Raw genomic sequence first — 15499 nt, forward strand, 5'->3', positions numbered from 1 at the left:
AAAGCAATCCCATTCACAATAGCATCAAACACAATAAAATACTTAGAAATCAATTCAACGAAAGAGGTGAAAGATCTGTATACCGAAATCTGCAAGACTAATGAAAGAAACTGAGGACACAAATAGAAAGATATCCCATATTCATGGATCAGAAGAATTAATAATATTAAAATGTCCATTCTACCCAAAGCCATCTATAGATTAAATGCAATCCCTATCAAAATCCCAACGGTGTTTTCCACAGAAATCGAAAAAACAATCCTAAAATTTGTATGAGACCACAAAAGATCGTAAATAGCCAAAGTAAACCCAACAAAAAACAGCAAACCTGGAAGCATCACACTTCCTGACTTCAAATTATACTACAAAGCTATAGTAATCCAAACAGTATGAAAATAGGCATACTGGCATGAAAATAGGCACAGACCACTGGAAAAGAATTGATAGCCTAGAAATAAACCCTCCAATACGTTCAACTAACATCTGATAAAGGAGCCGAGGATACTCAGTGAGGAAAGGATAGTCTCTTCAATAAATGGTGTTGGGAAAATAGTATAACAACCTGCAGACACAGCAGTCACAAAAATTAACTCAAAATGGATTAAAGACTTAAAACGTAACGACTGAAACCATAAAACCTCCAGAAGGAAACATAGGGAAAAAGCTCCTTGACATTGCTCTTGGCAACAATTTTTTGGATGGGACACGAAAAGCACAAGTAACAGTCGCCAAAATTTATAAGTGAGACTACATCAAACTAAGAAGCTCCTGCAAAGCAAAAGAATTTAAAAAATGAAAAAGCAACCTGCACAATAGGAGAGCATATGTACAAATCCTACCTCTGATAAGGGGTTAATATCTAAAACATATGAAGAACTGGTACCAAAAAAAAAAATCTGATTAAAAATGGGCAGAACTTCACCAATATTTTTCCAAAAATGACATACAAATGGCTAACAAGTACATGAAAAGATGCTCAATATCATGTGGTCAGGGAAATGCAATTTTTATTATGAAACTTATTGTCCAATTGGTTTCCATACAACACCCAGTGCTCATCCCAACAGGTGCCCTCAATACCCATCACCCACCCACCCCTCCCTCCCACCCCCCATAAACCCTCAGTTTGTTCTCAGTTTTGAGGAGTCTCTTATGTTTTGGCTCCCTCCCTCTCTAACCATTTTTTTTTCCTCCCCTCCCCCATGGTCTTCTGTTAAGTTTCTCAGGATCCACATAGGAGTGAAAACATATGGAATCTGTCCTTCTCTGTATGACTTATTTCACTTAGCATAACACTCTCCAGTAGGGAAATGCAATTTAAAACCACAATGAGATACCACCTCACACCTGTCAGAATGGCTGTCATCAAAAAGAAAAGAGCAGTTGAGTGTTGGTGAACATGTAGGTCAGCGTAGCCACTATGGGAAACAATACGGAGATTCCTTAAAAAATTAAAGATAGAACTCCTGTAGGATCCTGTAATCCCACTTCTGGGCAAATATTCAAAGGAAATGAATACAGGATCTCAAAGAGGTATCTGCGCATGATATCACTCGTTTATGGAATCTAAAAAGCCAAACTCCAAGAAACAGGAGTAGAATGTGATAGAAACGGGAGCGGGGGCAGGGATGGGGAGATGTCGGCCAAAGTGTACAAACTTCTAGTTGATAAGTTCTGGGGATCTAATGCACACTGTGGGGATTATAGTTGATAATATTGTATTACATACTTGAAAGTTGCCAAGATGGTCGAACATAAATGTTCTCACCACAAAAAGGAAACTGATTATGTGACGTGACGAAAGTGCTAGGCAACACTACGGTGGAAATCGTCTTGTAGTATGTAAGGGTATCCGATCAACACTTTTACACCTTAAACTTTCATGACGGTAAGTGTCAATTCTATCCCAATAAAGCTGGAAACAATGTAAAAATAAATAAAACCTATCCTTACAGCTTCTCATGGGTAAGGCTACAGAAGAGAGGCTTCGGAAATCTCCGGTGATCTAAAGAGAGAAAGAGAGGGGGGCGCCTGGGTGGCTCGGTCGGTTAAGCATCCGACTCTGGGTTTCCGCTCAGGTAATGACCTCACAGTTGGTGAGGTCGAGCCCCGCCTCAGGCTCTGCACTAACAGCCAAGAACCAGCTTGGGATTCTCTGTCTCTGTCCTCTCTCCGCCCCGCCCCTGCTCATTCTCTTTCTCTCTCAGAAAATAAATAAATAAAACATGAAAGAAAAAGAAAAGAACAGTTAACATGTTGGAAGGAAAGGGAAGGGAAGGAAGGAAGGAGAGAAAGAAAAGAAAGGGGAGGAAGGAAAGAAAGAAAGAAATCAATCTAACCTCTGCTTCCCGTTAGCAATGTGACCTAGCACTGATGGTAAGATTAGTCAAACTGCTTATGAGTTATCCTGCAAGTGATATCTGCAAATGAAAAATGTTTCATTTTGCAGCCGGTCACTCTAACACCACACATGCACAGCCTTTATTTCTGTGCATTGTGTACGTTTGGACCCCACTTCCACGTAGTGGAAATACTCTTCCCTATACGTCCATCCTTTCTAGGGAAATGGGTGAACAGAAACATGGAACTCCAGAAAGGTCTTGAAAGAAAAAGTTTAGAATAATATCAGTTGCTTTGTCTTGGGATCAAAATGTTTTCATTGCCTTTGTTCATTTTTCTATTACAGACCTCACATTCCAGTCGGCAAATTAGTGGTTTCAGAATCCTATGACACTTATATTAGTAGAAGTTTCCAAGTAACAAAAGAAATAATAAGTGAATGTAAAAGTAAAGGTAGGTGGTATTATTTTGGACTCCATATTTAAAAATGTGATCATTTAGGGGCGCCTGAGTGGCTCAGTTGGTTAAGCGTCCAACTCTTGATTTCAGCTCAGGTCACGATCTCACGGTTTTGTGAGTTCAGGCCCTGCGCGTCGGGCTCTGTGCTGACAGTGCAGAGCCTGCTTGAGATTCTCTCTCTCTCTCTCTCTCTCTCTCTCCCCCTTCCCCACTTGTGCTCTCTCTCAAAATAAATAAACAAATGTTAAATATGTGATCATTTCTCCATCCTGGTTAATAAGCTATTCAAGATATTCTAACTTGCTTAATAAGAAAGAAAAGTAGTTCTAGACTTTCATGTAGATACTTTCACGTTAAATTTTAATATTCTCTCTTGAGTAGCTAAAATAGCAGATATTCCATAGGAATACACCAGACTTAGTTACTGTATGAAATAGTTTACAATTCTGCATAACACTATTTTGCCTATAAGTTGATCCAGGGGCACAGGTACCCACACACAAACACACCTTCGCCAATACACGGTCACTGCTAGCACTGACCAAAAGTAGTGTTCTGGAAGATTCCAGTATGTTCCCTATTGAGTCTTATAAACACTGAACTCAAATATTAAGCGATACATAAGACAATTCACTCTAAATTTTTAGATAAAAAAGGATTACAAAAGCGTTTGCGCATTACCATTCCTTTTTAAGTTACTTATCTTCAGGGCGCCTGGGTGGCTCAGTTGGTTAAGCGTCTGACTTCGGCTCAGGTCATGATTTCACGGTTCGTGAGCTCGAGCCCAGTGTCGGGCTCTGTGCTGACAGCTCAGAGCCTGGAGCCTGCTTCAGGTTCTGTGTGTGTGTCTCCCTCTGTCTCTCAAAAATAAAAATTTTTTAAACATTGATAAACCACTCACTTCATTACTACTCCTATGCACCCACTGTAAAGATACTCATCAGCATATTCTATCAGCCACAAAGTATGAAGTGCTCACCCATTTCTATAGTGGTGACATTGAGAATTGTTATTAGAAGTGGCAGAGAGCCCTACAGACACAGAATAATTTGTATCTTGATTGTGGAGGTTACGAAGAGTTACACAGGAGATCGTTGGTTAAACCTGGTGGAACCGAAATAAGCCAAGTAGGTTGTATCAGCATCTACGTCCTGATTGAGCTAGGGTACCATACGAGGCAAGATGTTCCCACTGGAGGAGGCTGGATGACCGGAATATGGGACCTCCTTGGTGTGCGTATGTGTGTGTGTATATAGTATACAGTTTAGTATATAGTATATATACGATACACACACACAATATATGTTTGTGTATGTACACGTCACACAATATAGAGGTCATACATATATAATCATATATATGTATATACATTATATAACTTAATATATTGTAAATATTTATATATTGTATATATACATAATTATAACCTCCTGTGCATCTATAATTATTTTAAGATTAAAAGGGTTGGTTTGTTTGTTTTTTAATGGTGTTAGGCTGCCTTAACAATCGCTTAGCCAAATTGTCTCATTCTTGAGAATGTTTGTCCCTCCCTGGAACATTCGTCTTCCAGTATTTATGGAGTTAACATAGGTCTTTATAGGAATGGTCTTCCCAGTCCCTTGCCTTTTTTTTTTTTTTTCCTCTTCTCCAGGAAATAACATCCTGATTGTGGCTCACGCGTCTTCCCTTGAAGCATGTACCTGCCAGCTCCAGGGTCTGTCACCCCAGAACTCCAAGGACTTTGTACAAATGGTCCGAAAGGTAATTCACACTTACATTTTGGAGACCTGTGGTGCCAAGTAGTCTCAGAGCAGTTCGATGACTGGCCGGTAGCTAAGTTGTTTGCAGCACGAGTTTATCCTGAGCTGGGAATACGCACATATTGATTCACTCGACCAAGATGTCCTGAGTGGTGCTCTGTGTAAGGCACTTTATGAGGCCTTGTGGAAGAGAGATGTGTTTGAGCTGGTTTTAGTTGCTAAGAGTGCACATTTAGAAAGGAGCTAAGAATTACCAGCAGACTGTCTGGATTTCCCTCGGGGGGCCATGGATTGGATGAAGAGGGGGTAGTGAACCAACACGGAGCATCTGAAGCCTCAGCCAGAAGAGAGGGCCTGGCAGGTAGGCCAAAGCAAGCAGTGATTTAAAACGATCGGGGCGCCTGGGTGGCACAGTCGGTTAAGCGTCCGACTTCAGCCAGGTCACGATCTCGCGGTCCGTGAGTTCGAGCCCCGCGTCGGGCTCTGGGCTGATGGCTCGGAGCCTGGAGCCTGTTTCCGATTCTGTGTCTCCCTCTCTCTCTGCCCCTCCCCCGTTCATGCTCTGCCTCTCTCTGTCCCAAAAATAAATAAACGTTGAAAAAAAAATAAATAAGTAAAAATAAAAATAAATAAATAAATAAAACGATCAGGCTGGGGGCGCCTGGGTGGCTCGGTCGGTTAAGCGTCTGACTTCGGCTCAGGTCATGATCTCACTGTCCGTGACTTCGAGCCCCACGTCGGGCTCTGTGCTGTCAGCTCGGAGCCTGGAGCCTGCTTTGGATTCTGTGTCTCCTCTCTCTGCCCGTCCCCTACTTGTGCTCTGTCTCTCAAAAATAAATAAATGTAAAAAAAAAATTTTTTTTTTTTTTTTTTTTTAAACGATCGGGCTGTTGGGCAAACCAGGAACAAGGCCACAAGACAAAACCCATGAGACTGACCAACACATCTGGCTTCTTCCTTCTCATGCCTGTGCAAGAGGCTTTCCTGTCAGTCGCCCTCCCACACGCTTCCCTCCAGGCTGACTTACGTGCTTCCTGTATCTGCCCCCGGAGAACCTGACCCAAACTCAATTGCGATTCTTCTTCTCCGTTTTTTGTTTTTGTTTTTTTTTTTTAATTTTTTTTTTCAACGTTTTATTTTATTTTTGGGACAGAGAGAGACAGAGCATGAACGGGGGAGGGGCAGAGAGAGAGGGAGACACAGAATCGGAAACAGGCTCCAGGCTCCGAGCCATCAGCCCAGAGCCTGACGCGGGGCTCGAACTCACGGACCGCGAGATCGTGACCTGGCTGAAGTCGGACGCTTAACCGACCGCGCCACCCAGGCGCCCCTTCTTCTCCGTTTTTAAAAGCTTATTTATGCGTCCACGTCTCCCCGTGACTCCGTAAGCTGCTTGAGGGCAGAGATTTTTGCCTTTGTGTGTAACTGCAGCTCAGGTGACACACACAAAAATACGTTTCGAGCTGAATTTAGGAATGGCACAGCTCCCGCTTTGAATGTTATAGGTGCCCATGCCAAAAAAAAAAAAAAAAAAAAAAGGACAAAACTGGGTGAAATATTTTTAAAAATAGCATCCGCTCTCTCATTGCCCAAATATTATTTCTGAAATGTCCAAGCTGCATTTTTAGCTTGATTTGCAATTAAGAATCAACTCTGAGCACCTCAGCTTTCTGCATTATTGTCCTCTTTCCTCCCACACAATCAAGAAGCAATCTATAAACAATTACTTAATTACACTAGGGAGCTCACCATTTAATAAAGCCTTCCGATGAATCCCCTTGCAGTGTAAATACTCTTCCCTCTAATTTGTCAGCTTTGTCCATCTCATTTGTCTTTATTGACTCTTCGAAGAGACGCAGGTCTACCGAGCCCCTATTAATGCCTGTGAATATATTTTTTTTAATGTTTGCTTATTTTTGAGACAGCGACAGAACATGAACGGGGGGAGGGTCAAAGAGAGGGGAAGACACAGAATCCGAAGCAGGCTCCAGGCTCTGAGCTGTCGGCACAGAGCCCAATGCAGGGCTCGAGCTCACGGACCGTGAGATCATGACCTGAGCCGAAGTCAGATGCTTAACCGACTGAACCACCCAGGCGCCCCAGTGAATACTCTTTATTCTCATGGGCCACCTGAAGATCTTTGTGTCTAGGTAAAAGTTAAAGCATTAAACCTCTGTTTTCTATTCTTCCCTATCTTTACTACTCTGACTTCAGATCCCATACCTGGGGTTTTGTTCCTGTGAAGAACTGGGAGAAACTGGAATATGGCAGCTGACAGACCCGCCTATCCTTCCTCTTACCCATGGACCAACTGGGGGCTTTAACTGGAGAGAGACCTTGCTACAGGAATAAGCCACACCAGTGAATGAGATGGAAAGGCTTCAGCAAGCCTTTGGGAGAAGGGTCTTTCTGTGTGTTTATAACAGTGGGAAAGTCTGCACCACCTTCTCAGTGGACAGCTCAGAATAATTTAGCATATTTCCTTTCACGCTTTAAAGCTCTCATGATGAGACTGTGTGAAGGAGAAAAAGACTTGATTCAGGGATAAAATTCATTCTCTCTGGATGCTTACCTAGCTAACAAGGCTTTCGAGAATTGTCTTCACAAATCGAGGCAGCTGCTACGGCAAAGGATGGGTTTCTTCCTTCCTTCTACGCATGGCCAAGGAGTTAGAGCGCTCCCAAAGGAGCTGTTTGCGCGGTAAGGAAAGGTTCAGGATGAGGGAGTAAGTCCAGAATCCAACTGGAGGGACACTGAGCTGCCATTTTGGTGATGGGATTTTCTTTTTAACTCCATGTTCCAGTTAGGCAAAGCCAAGCTGAAGAATTCTTTGACCGTTCTTAGAAAACATGCCCCTGCAGAGTTATTCTTAGATTCCCCATCAAATTCTACCCTCAACGTGACCCACCCACCAGTGCTGCTGGCTCAAGACGCCTGCTTGAGGACTCACATCCACCCCGGTACCACCACATTGTCTCTAGAACAGCTGGCTACAGCTTTTTGCTACAGCCCTTCCCCCTTGCTTCTGTCTGTGAAATGGGAGACAAAGCACTTTTGGAGACTCAGGAGGAAGATAAACGTGTGAAGTATTCAGCTGTAGGAGCAAAGAACTTGCAAAATATAAAGTCACCTGGAATTTTCCATGTCACAGCACTTCCAAACGGCCATGATTTGCTTGTCTTTGCCCATAGAGTCTAGACTGTGGTAACTGGTTAAGGATGTCGACGATTTGAAAGCATGTACATTCGATACATTATTTGAGTCAGCAAGCAGCTCATTCTTGTGCAATATGGACATCTTTACAAACCATTCCAAGGGTCAGGTCATTGTACACTTAGGGTACCTGTCAAACATAGCAGAACATCCACCAATGGGTCGGTTATACCAGGGAAGTATATTGAAGTCAGGGAACTAATTTAAAGGATGACAGTCACGATCGCTGTTTGTGCTGTCGTTTTTATTTGTTTGTGTGTTTTTCTATAACTTAAAATATGTAGGTAGGGCTACTTAAGAAAAGGTGGGAGAGCCATATCCTGTGGTTTCTCCTCATACCTTGCTTCCCAAATTCAGAGGGAGTCTATTTAAAAGAAAAATAAATGACAATCAAACCAAAACGTCAGTTATCAATGTGTATTTAATTGTGTGACTAGCTCACTGTTGGCAACAGACAATGGTCTGGTACAGTGTAGTTCACTAGATAGACTACGTGTGCAAAAGTCCCAGACGTTTAAAGGAAACATTAGTGCAAAACAAATCAATAGACGCTGTAGCACTTGAATAAGCTTCAAAACCCAAACAGACGTAAAACCCAGTATGTAAAAATAGATCTATGCTCCTGTTTGAAACTGGCATTTGAGGATTCCTAAAAAGAAGTAAAAGGATGCTGGCTATGTATGTTAATCAGCAAGAGGCTTACAGTTGGTTTTTCTTTCTTTTTAAGTCACTTGGACACATAGGTCATGAATGTTACGTTTTAAGAAACAATCTTGATTTCTTCCAGCACTGCACAAACACTGATCCCGCTACTGGGTATAAAAGTACTCTGGGCGGATACCATTGAGTAATAGAAAAGTTTTAACCTTATAATGGGGGAAATACTCCTTTCTCTTAAAAGGCTTTAAGAGAAAAATCACGTTACAGCCGATGTAACATCACTGCTGTTCGTTCTTTTATCTGTCATGAAATGAATCCACTGTTTAACCAGATCTGTCACATTTATTAGATTCTCCACAAATTTTCATGGACTTCCAATGCTCAGAATAATGCTTGAACACTTCACGTCCGATTTCCTTGAAAGCTTTAGCGGTGTGTTCTCGGCAGGGTCTGTACTTGAACTGAACAAAGTTTAGAATAGGCCATGCCCTCCCTCGCTCTTGGCTGCCTTGGTCCTAGATGACCTGACAGGCCAGGTTAGCTGGGCAACAATCTATTGTCCTTAGCACAATATGGACGGAGTCCTTAGGCTGTCATCTACGTGGGCAGGAGGCACAGATCTGAAATCACTTACTGAATAATTTAGGTGGAAAACCCTGAATTAGAGAGTTTATTCCTCTGGCTTGAATCCTCTAGATTGCTTATCAAAATGTCTGAATGGTTGGAATTCCTATTAAATTCTCTTTTCACATATACCTGTTTCAAAAACTAAACTCGGACTCCCAACTGAGAAGTTCTCTGAAAACATCAGTTGAATCTAGGTGTAGTAAGAGGATGCACAAGTATATTACATGATTCATAATCCTAGGTTGATATTACAACCTGAAGTTCAGCGTGGTTCTTTGGATCTGAGGCTGATATTTATTAAGAACAAAACCTGGAAGGGAGGAGAGAGAAGGAAGGAAGGAAGGAAAGGAAGGAGGGAAGGAGGAAGGAAGGAAGGAAGGAAGGAAGGACGGACATGCAAGAGAGGAAGAATCAAATGTTTCTGGTAGAGAGGATTTTTTTTTTTTTAATGTAGAAAGTTGCCTGAAATGAACAGAGATGAAATTAACTGAAGGATTTAATCTGGGACTGAAACTCTGCAACAGTTTGCTGCTTGCCCTACTGTGCCACATCAATCGGCTAATGCCCCAGGATTATTCATAGATGGGACTTGGGTTTCGGTGATTTTAACATGCCACGTCTATTCCTTGTGGACTAGAATAATTGGCACATTTAATGCACAAGGCTGGGAGTCTTACTTTCCCAGGCCCTCTTCTCCATCGCTGCGTCGGTAGCTAGGAGCTTTACCCCAGTGTGGAGTTAGAATACAGTGTTTTCCATTACATTTAGATTCATAGAATCTGAATGGCTGATTAAATGGCCATCTGATGGCTAAAAGAGGGGGGTATTTTTCACCCTGAAGTGGAAGGCTTGGAGGAGTTTCTACTTTTTATTTGAGGTATACTTTAACCAAAGAATTATTTTAGAATAACCTTATATTTAGAAGATGATTTGCAAAAATAAACATAAAAAAACAAAAAATACTATCTTCTGGAGGTGAGGTCGGTTTGCTAAATCACTGTGGATAATTTCCGCATTTCAAGCTGATGTGGTCATTTTCCCTTCAGTGGTATTTGGAGGCATATACATCGTCATCCAGCTGTGCTTAGCGTTACCATAAATGTATCTTTTTCCACTCAACTAGCTGGTATCCTATAAAGGCCAGTTACCCAGTGTCACTGGGTTACTCACTGAAGAGCGATGGTCAGAGAAGTTCCTATCTCCTTGCTTTGTAGGAAAGCGTCTCCTGTGTAGCAAAAAGGAAGGCATTCCTCGTAACCTAGGCACCTCCGCAACTCCAGTGTTTAATTTGAGACCAGTGATGAATTGCTCTTTGGAATCTACTCTAAGTAATGCGTGTGTTCGAATACGATGAACCTCCTTTTATTTTCACAGCAAAGTCAAACTGTACTGTGTCTGCACGAACTTCTCAGATAATGAGGCACAGGTTATTTGCATTTAAATTGTAGTCCTGCCCGTATGAGAACTGAGAGTGCTAGCTTAGTCCGGGTGCCTTGCCAGAGGGATGATGAGCCTGGCCTTGGAGGGTAGGGAAAGAGCTATGTAACATTTCCGTAGGTTAATATCACTTTACAAAGGTGATGGCGGGGGGCGGATATCTTGTTTCGGTGATGGCAGATGCTTTCCTGTTTCAACGTAGGATTCAAATTGGTTTACTTCTCTTTAACACTTCACCATTATGACTTTCCTAGGAAAGGTAACTAGCTAGAAAGGAAAAGTCAAGGGAAGGAAAGAACTGCTGTGAAACACAGAGGAAATAACGTGATCTTTAAATACATATAATGTTGTGTTCAGTCTATGTAAGCTTAAAATAATAGTAAGTAGTCAGACTTAATACACAATCAGCTCTTAGAAATGTGTTACACAAAACCACTTAGCTGCCACGGCCCCCACAAAAATCAGAATTTTATAGCTGTCTTGAACTATTCTTAGACTTTGTACAGGATACAATCGTATAATGGGAAATGTGTGCTGGTTCTTTTCTCTGATTGTCACTCAAGATGGGAACACCATCCCAAAGCATTCTGGTTCTGCATAGACCATTCTCAACCTGCTGTTTCTGGAGGTGTATCCGTTTCATTCTCATTTATAAGGCTATTGTATCGTGTGCGGTTTTTTTGTTTTTGTTTTTTTTTTTTTTTTTTTTTTTTTTTTTTTGGTTTCTGGGGGTTTGGTTTGGTTTTTATTCTATGTGATTCGGGTGTATTTATTTGAAGAAAAAGGTCTGTAATTATAAAAAAGGAAACCCGCACCAAATTGTATCGCCAAGTTCCTTGTAAACGACCTGTGGCATCCGTGCTCTCCTGGCTGTGTGTTCTTCCTCTGGATACTGCTGTAATTAGATCATTCCATTCCACGAGCATCTCCGTTGAAGTGGTTCATAGATGATTTAATAAAGAGGAGCTGTGTCCTCAGTCAATCCAGAGCCATCTCCTATTAAATTCTGAGTGGTCTCTCTTCCTTCATGTCTTTCGATGCTGCTGTGGTCATTACTATTTCATCAATGTCCATTGAGAGTGTGGTCCTTCACTCAGAGGGCCAGAGGGGCGTTTGCTGCTGATGGAAATGGAGGGATGACGCTCCAGCAGCACTGTGGGTCTCTCTTGTCCCCTCTGGTGAGGCTGCTCTCCGAGTCACCCAGGCTGGAGAGGGGACACCCAGGAGTGAGAAAACAAGCTCCAAAATGCTCCCACTGCCCACAGGTGAGCCTTCACCCCTCACCCCTGCTCACTTTGAGGACGTAAGTGCTCCAGGAATGATCCATAGACTAAGAATTTGGGTAAATGAGGGGCGCCTGAGTGGCTCAGTCAGTTAAGCATCCGACTCTTGATTTCATCCCAGGTCATGATCTCATAGTTCAGGAGTTCAAGCCCCGTGTCAGCCTCTGCATTGATAGCGTGGAGCCTCCTTGGGATTCTCTCTCTCCCTCTCTCTCTCTCACACACACACACACACACACAAAATAAATAAATAAACATAAAAAAGGAATTTGGTAAGACAGAGGGAAAATCCAGCTCAAGCTAGGTTCCACACTCCCCAAAGCCGTAATAGAGCCCATTTTTGAGGTACGGATATATTAAGCTGATGCAGAACAAGCCACGTGTACCAATTTATACTCCGACGCGAACACAGATTTTTCACGGACACAGCCAGCCACTCCCCTGACACGGTTTACTGCCCGAGGAAACAGCAGCTCCTGCTGCTATCGGACAAAAGACCGGGTGTGTTTAGCCTTGTGGCTCGTCCTCGGTCGTTCTCTGCTTGACAGACGCCCTAACTCATTTTGTCCTCTTGTGATGGAAGGAAAGGCTGCCTGCACATCCAGAGAGAATGAATCCGTATCCTCTGGATTAAGCTGCAATCAACGAAATGTCTTTTTTTTTTTCTTTAAAGACTAAAAAACAGTCTTCCTCCTGAAGAAACAGAATACTTCATTTTGCCAGAAATCAACCTGTAAAACCCAGATGGCTTGCTCCTGACCATGAAAAGAAACAGGCTTAGGTAGATCACCGGGTGCCAGTCGTACATTGAGAAGGAGAATCAACACAGCCTATCACTGGAGAAGAACGTCATGCTGTACCACAGAGGAAGCCCTCATTCTGGGGTCAGAGCTGGGTTATTGCTATCCTGGCTTAGCTGCTTGCTAGATCCCTTGGACTGTTTGCCCCTGCGAAATGGGCACATAAGTTTTTACGGCATGGTTGTATGAAATGGGATAATGAGTATGAAAAGCCTAGGGGCGCCTGGAGGGCTCAGTTAGTTAAGCATCTGACTTGGGCTTAGGTCACGATCTCACAGTCCACGAGTTCGAGCCCCGCATCGGGATCTGTGCTGACAGCTCAGGGCCTGGATCCTATTTCAGATTCTTTCTCTCTCTCCTCTCTCTCTCTGTCTCTCTCCTCCTCCCCCATTCACACTCACTCTCTTTCAAAAATAAACATTAAAAAAATTAGGTAAGTAAATTAAAAGCCTAATAGGACATGCTAAGAAGAAGACACTACTTGCTAATAAATAAACAATTGCTTTTGCTAAAGCCAAGAGTAAAATCACACATGTAGCCGTTTTCATATCTGTGGAAAATATCAGGGGCAAGGACTATAAGTAGCCTCATGCGTACCAGTCTCACGTTACTGTTATCCCCGTAAATTGGCTTCCGCGGTCAGAATGGTGCAAGGGGGTGTGTTGGTTGAATTCCGGAGTTTGACGAAGAGGCTGCCTTAATGGTTTACCACCTTCCTTTTTTGTGTCACCCTTTATAGTCTTAAAAACAAACACGTTGGCATTGGAGCCTCATAATTTTACAAGGTAAGGAAATCAGGCATTATTAACTCACTGTGTGAAAGAAACGAAGACACTGGGGCCAGAGGTTCATTCATCGTTCCACCATATTGATTAGATGCTACGTTCTTCGCAGGGTGGCCGGCTGGTGCTACAGTAGCAAATACAGCAAGATCCCTGCTCTTATGGAGCAGAGAGACCGTGAATACATAAACAAGATAATTACAGACGTTGATCGATGTTGTCTAAGAAGAAAACTGCGTTATACGACAGTAACTCCGGGAGGGATGCGGGGCAAGGCATACGTCACATAAGGTCACGTATGGGGTCCCCCAGCAAGCTGGCAAATGAAACTCCCGGCTAAGGCTGAGTAGAAGCTGGTCAGGGTCAAAGCTAACTGAGGAGGCTCCAGGAAGGCAGAAGGATCGCAGATGCCCCCAAGTGAAAAGGAGTTAGCTGGGTGAGAACACAAGGGGTCAGAGAGCTTTAAAACTTAGTAAGCGTGGCAGAAAGTAGGGAGAAACAAGAATGTTTTTATAAGTTTAAGTGGTTAAAAAGCATCAAATGAGAGGCCCCTTGGGTGGGGGGGGCTCAGTCAGGTAAGCGTCCAACTCTTCATTTAGGCTCAGGTCATGATCTCATGGTTCGAGAGATCGAGCCCCATACTGGGCTCTGCTAACAGCATGGAGCCTGCTTGGGATTCTCTCTCTCTCTCTCTCTCTCTCTCTCTCTCTCTCTCTCTCAAAAGAAATAAACTTTAAAAAAAATCAAAAGAGAAATATTATTTCATGACCCATGCTAATTATATAAAATCCAAATTCCAGGGCCTATCAATAAAGTTTATTGGCACACAGCCAATGCTCATTCGCTTACAGCCTAAGGCTGCTCGGTGCTTTATAGGAAAAGTTCGCCAACCCCTGTCGTAGACCACGGTGAAATCTTTGGGTTTGATTCGAAGCCCAAGGAATCCAGCCCAGAAACTAGTTTACCGGGCATAACAAATTAATGGATTGGTGGTGTTCAGAGGCTGGCAAAATGATAGCATTTGTTGAGTGGTTATGTGTACCTAACACTTTTCTAAGTACTGACCAGACATAAGCGTTCTTCAATCTTCTGTTATTTCCAGTTTACAGAGGAGGAAACGGAGTCGTAGGTGCGGTAACTCACCCAAAGTCCCATGGCTAGTACACGTTAGAGCTGACATTCGAGCCAAGTCAACCAGGTTCCAAAGCCTGGACTAATCGCTTAAAACGTTTTTGTAAAGAAACTTTAAGGAACATATTGCCCGGCCCGGAGGCACCTAGCAGATGCGCAGTTTCTTCGAAGTACCGTTTGGGAACCACTGCTCTCATTCAATCCCCTCATTTGTGGGACCAAGGACCCCCAGGGAACTCCTTTGTCCCGGGAGAGAGATGTGAACTGAGGCCCAAAGCTGGCACACTGGCTGTTCGGTGGTGCATTCCCCCAAACGACAGTTTCCTTGTGAAATCAACTCTTACTTGGGTTTTGTGTGTGTGTTTCCAGAAATGATCCACGTGATTCAATTCTAGGCAGAAGTCTTTAGAACAAAGGCTTGGCAGACTCCCTCCTTTTGCAGCTGCATCTAACCTCTGGTGGTTCCTGGGGGCATGGAATATAGCCCCAGCCCCCTGCAGTCTCCAGACCGATGGAAGATCTTTTATGGGCCTCTGTGTTAGGCACTTGGATACCGTCTCTGAGTCATACCACACAGTCACCTTATGCTATAATTCTCCCCATTTTACAGATGAGGAAACTGATGCCAAGAAGCAAGTATGTTATTCAGGGCTCCACAGCCACTAGTGACGGGGCCCAGGTGACAGTCCAGGTCTGTCCGCCTGCCTCCTACCCCACCCCCACCCCATCCCACTAAGCTCTGCTGCTGCTATAAAAGCCTTCTCTCAACTACAACGCTGCTGCCCAACTTGAGAAACTCCGCAGCTACCCTGCGTGTCTACAACAGAGCTGTAGACTCCCTACTTAGGTGTGAACTACCCACCCAAGGCATCTGCTGGAAACGCAGGTGAGGCCACTTCTGGCCTTGACCTTGGGAAAGGCCATGGGTTCCTCCCAGCAGCTGTGAAATGTCAAGAAAGTTTAGGCCCTCTGTAATTGCAACAAAAAGCCGGTGGCTTCTACACGTG

The 15499-nt window shown here is 43.3% G+C and overlaps 1 protein-coding gene across 4 annotated transcripts in view; it reads left to right on the forward strand.

Annotated features, from left to right (window-relative positions):
• The window catches only part of UBASH3B (ubiquitin associated and SH3 domain containing B), a 142051-nt gene extending 129255 nt beyond the window's left edge, over positions 1–12796 (forward strand). For 2 of the 4 annotated variants that reach the window (XM_030333178.1, XM_030333180.1), the window contains exons 12-14: positions 2687–2793; positions 4451–4560; positions 6774–11500. In XM_030333178.1, coding sequence (XP_030189038.1) covers positions 2687–2793; positions 4451–4560; positions 6774–6911 — 355 coding nt within the window. In that variant the 3' untranslated portion in view covers positions 6912–11500. Of the gene's footprint in view, positions 1–2686; positions 2794–4450; positions 4561–6773; positions 11501–12452 lie in introns of those variants that run through there. The other 2 variants (XM_032595014.1, XM_032595015.1) reach the window with 2 other exon arrangements.
• The last annotated feature ends 2703 nt before the right edge of the window (positions 12797–15499 follow it).

The sequence above is a fragment of the Lynx canadensis genome, chromosome D1, assembly GCF_007474595.2.
Source record: "Lynx canadensis isolate LIC74 chromosome D1, mLynCan4.pri.v2, whole genome shotgun sequence".
In the NCBI taxonomy this organism is placed as follows: Eukaryota; Metazoa; Chordata; class Mammalia; order Carnivora; family Felidae; genus Lynx; species Lynx canadensis.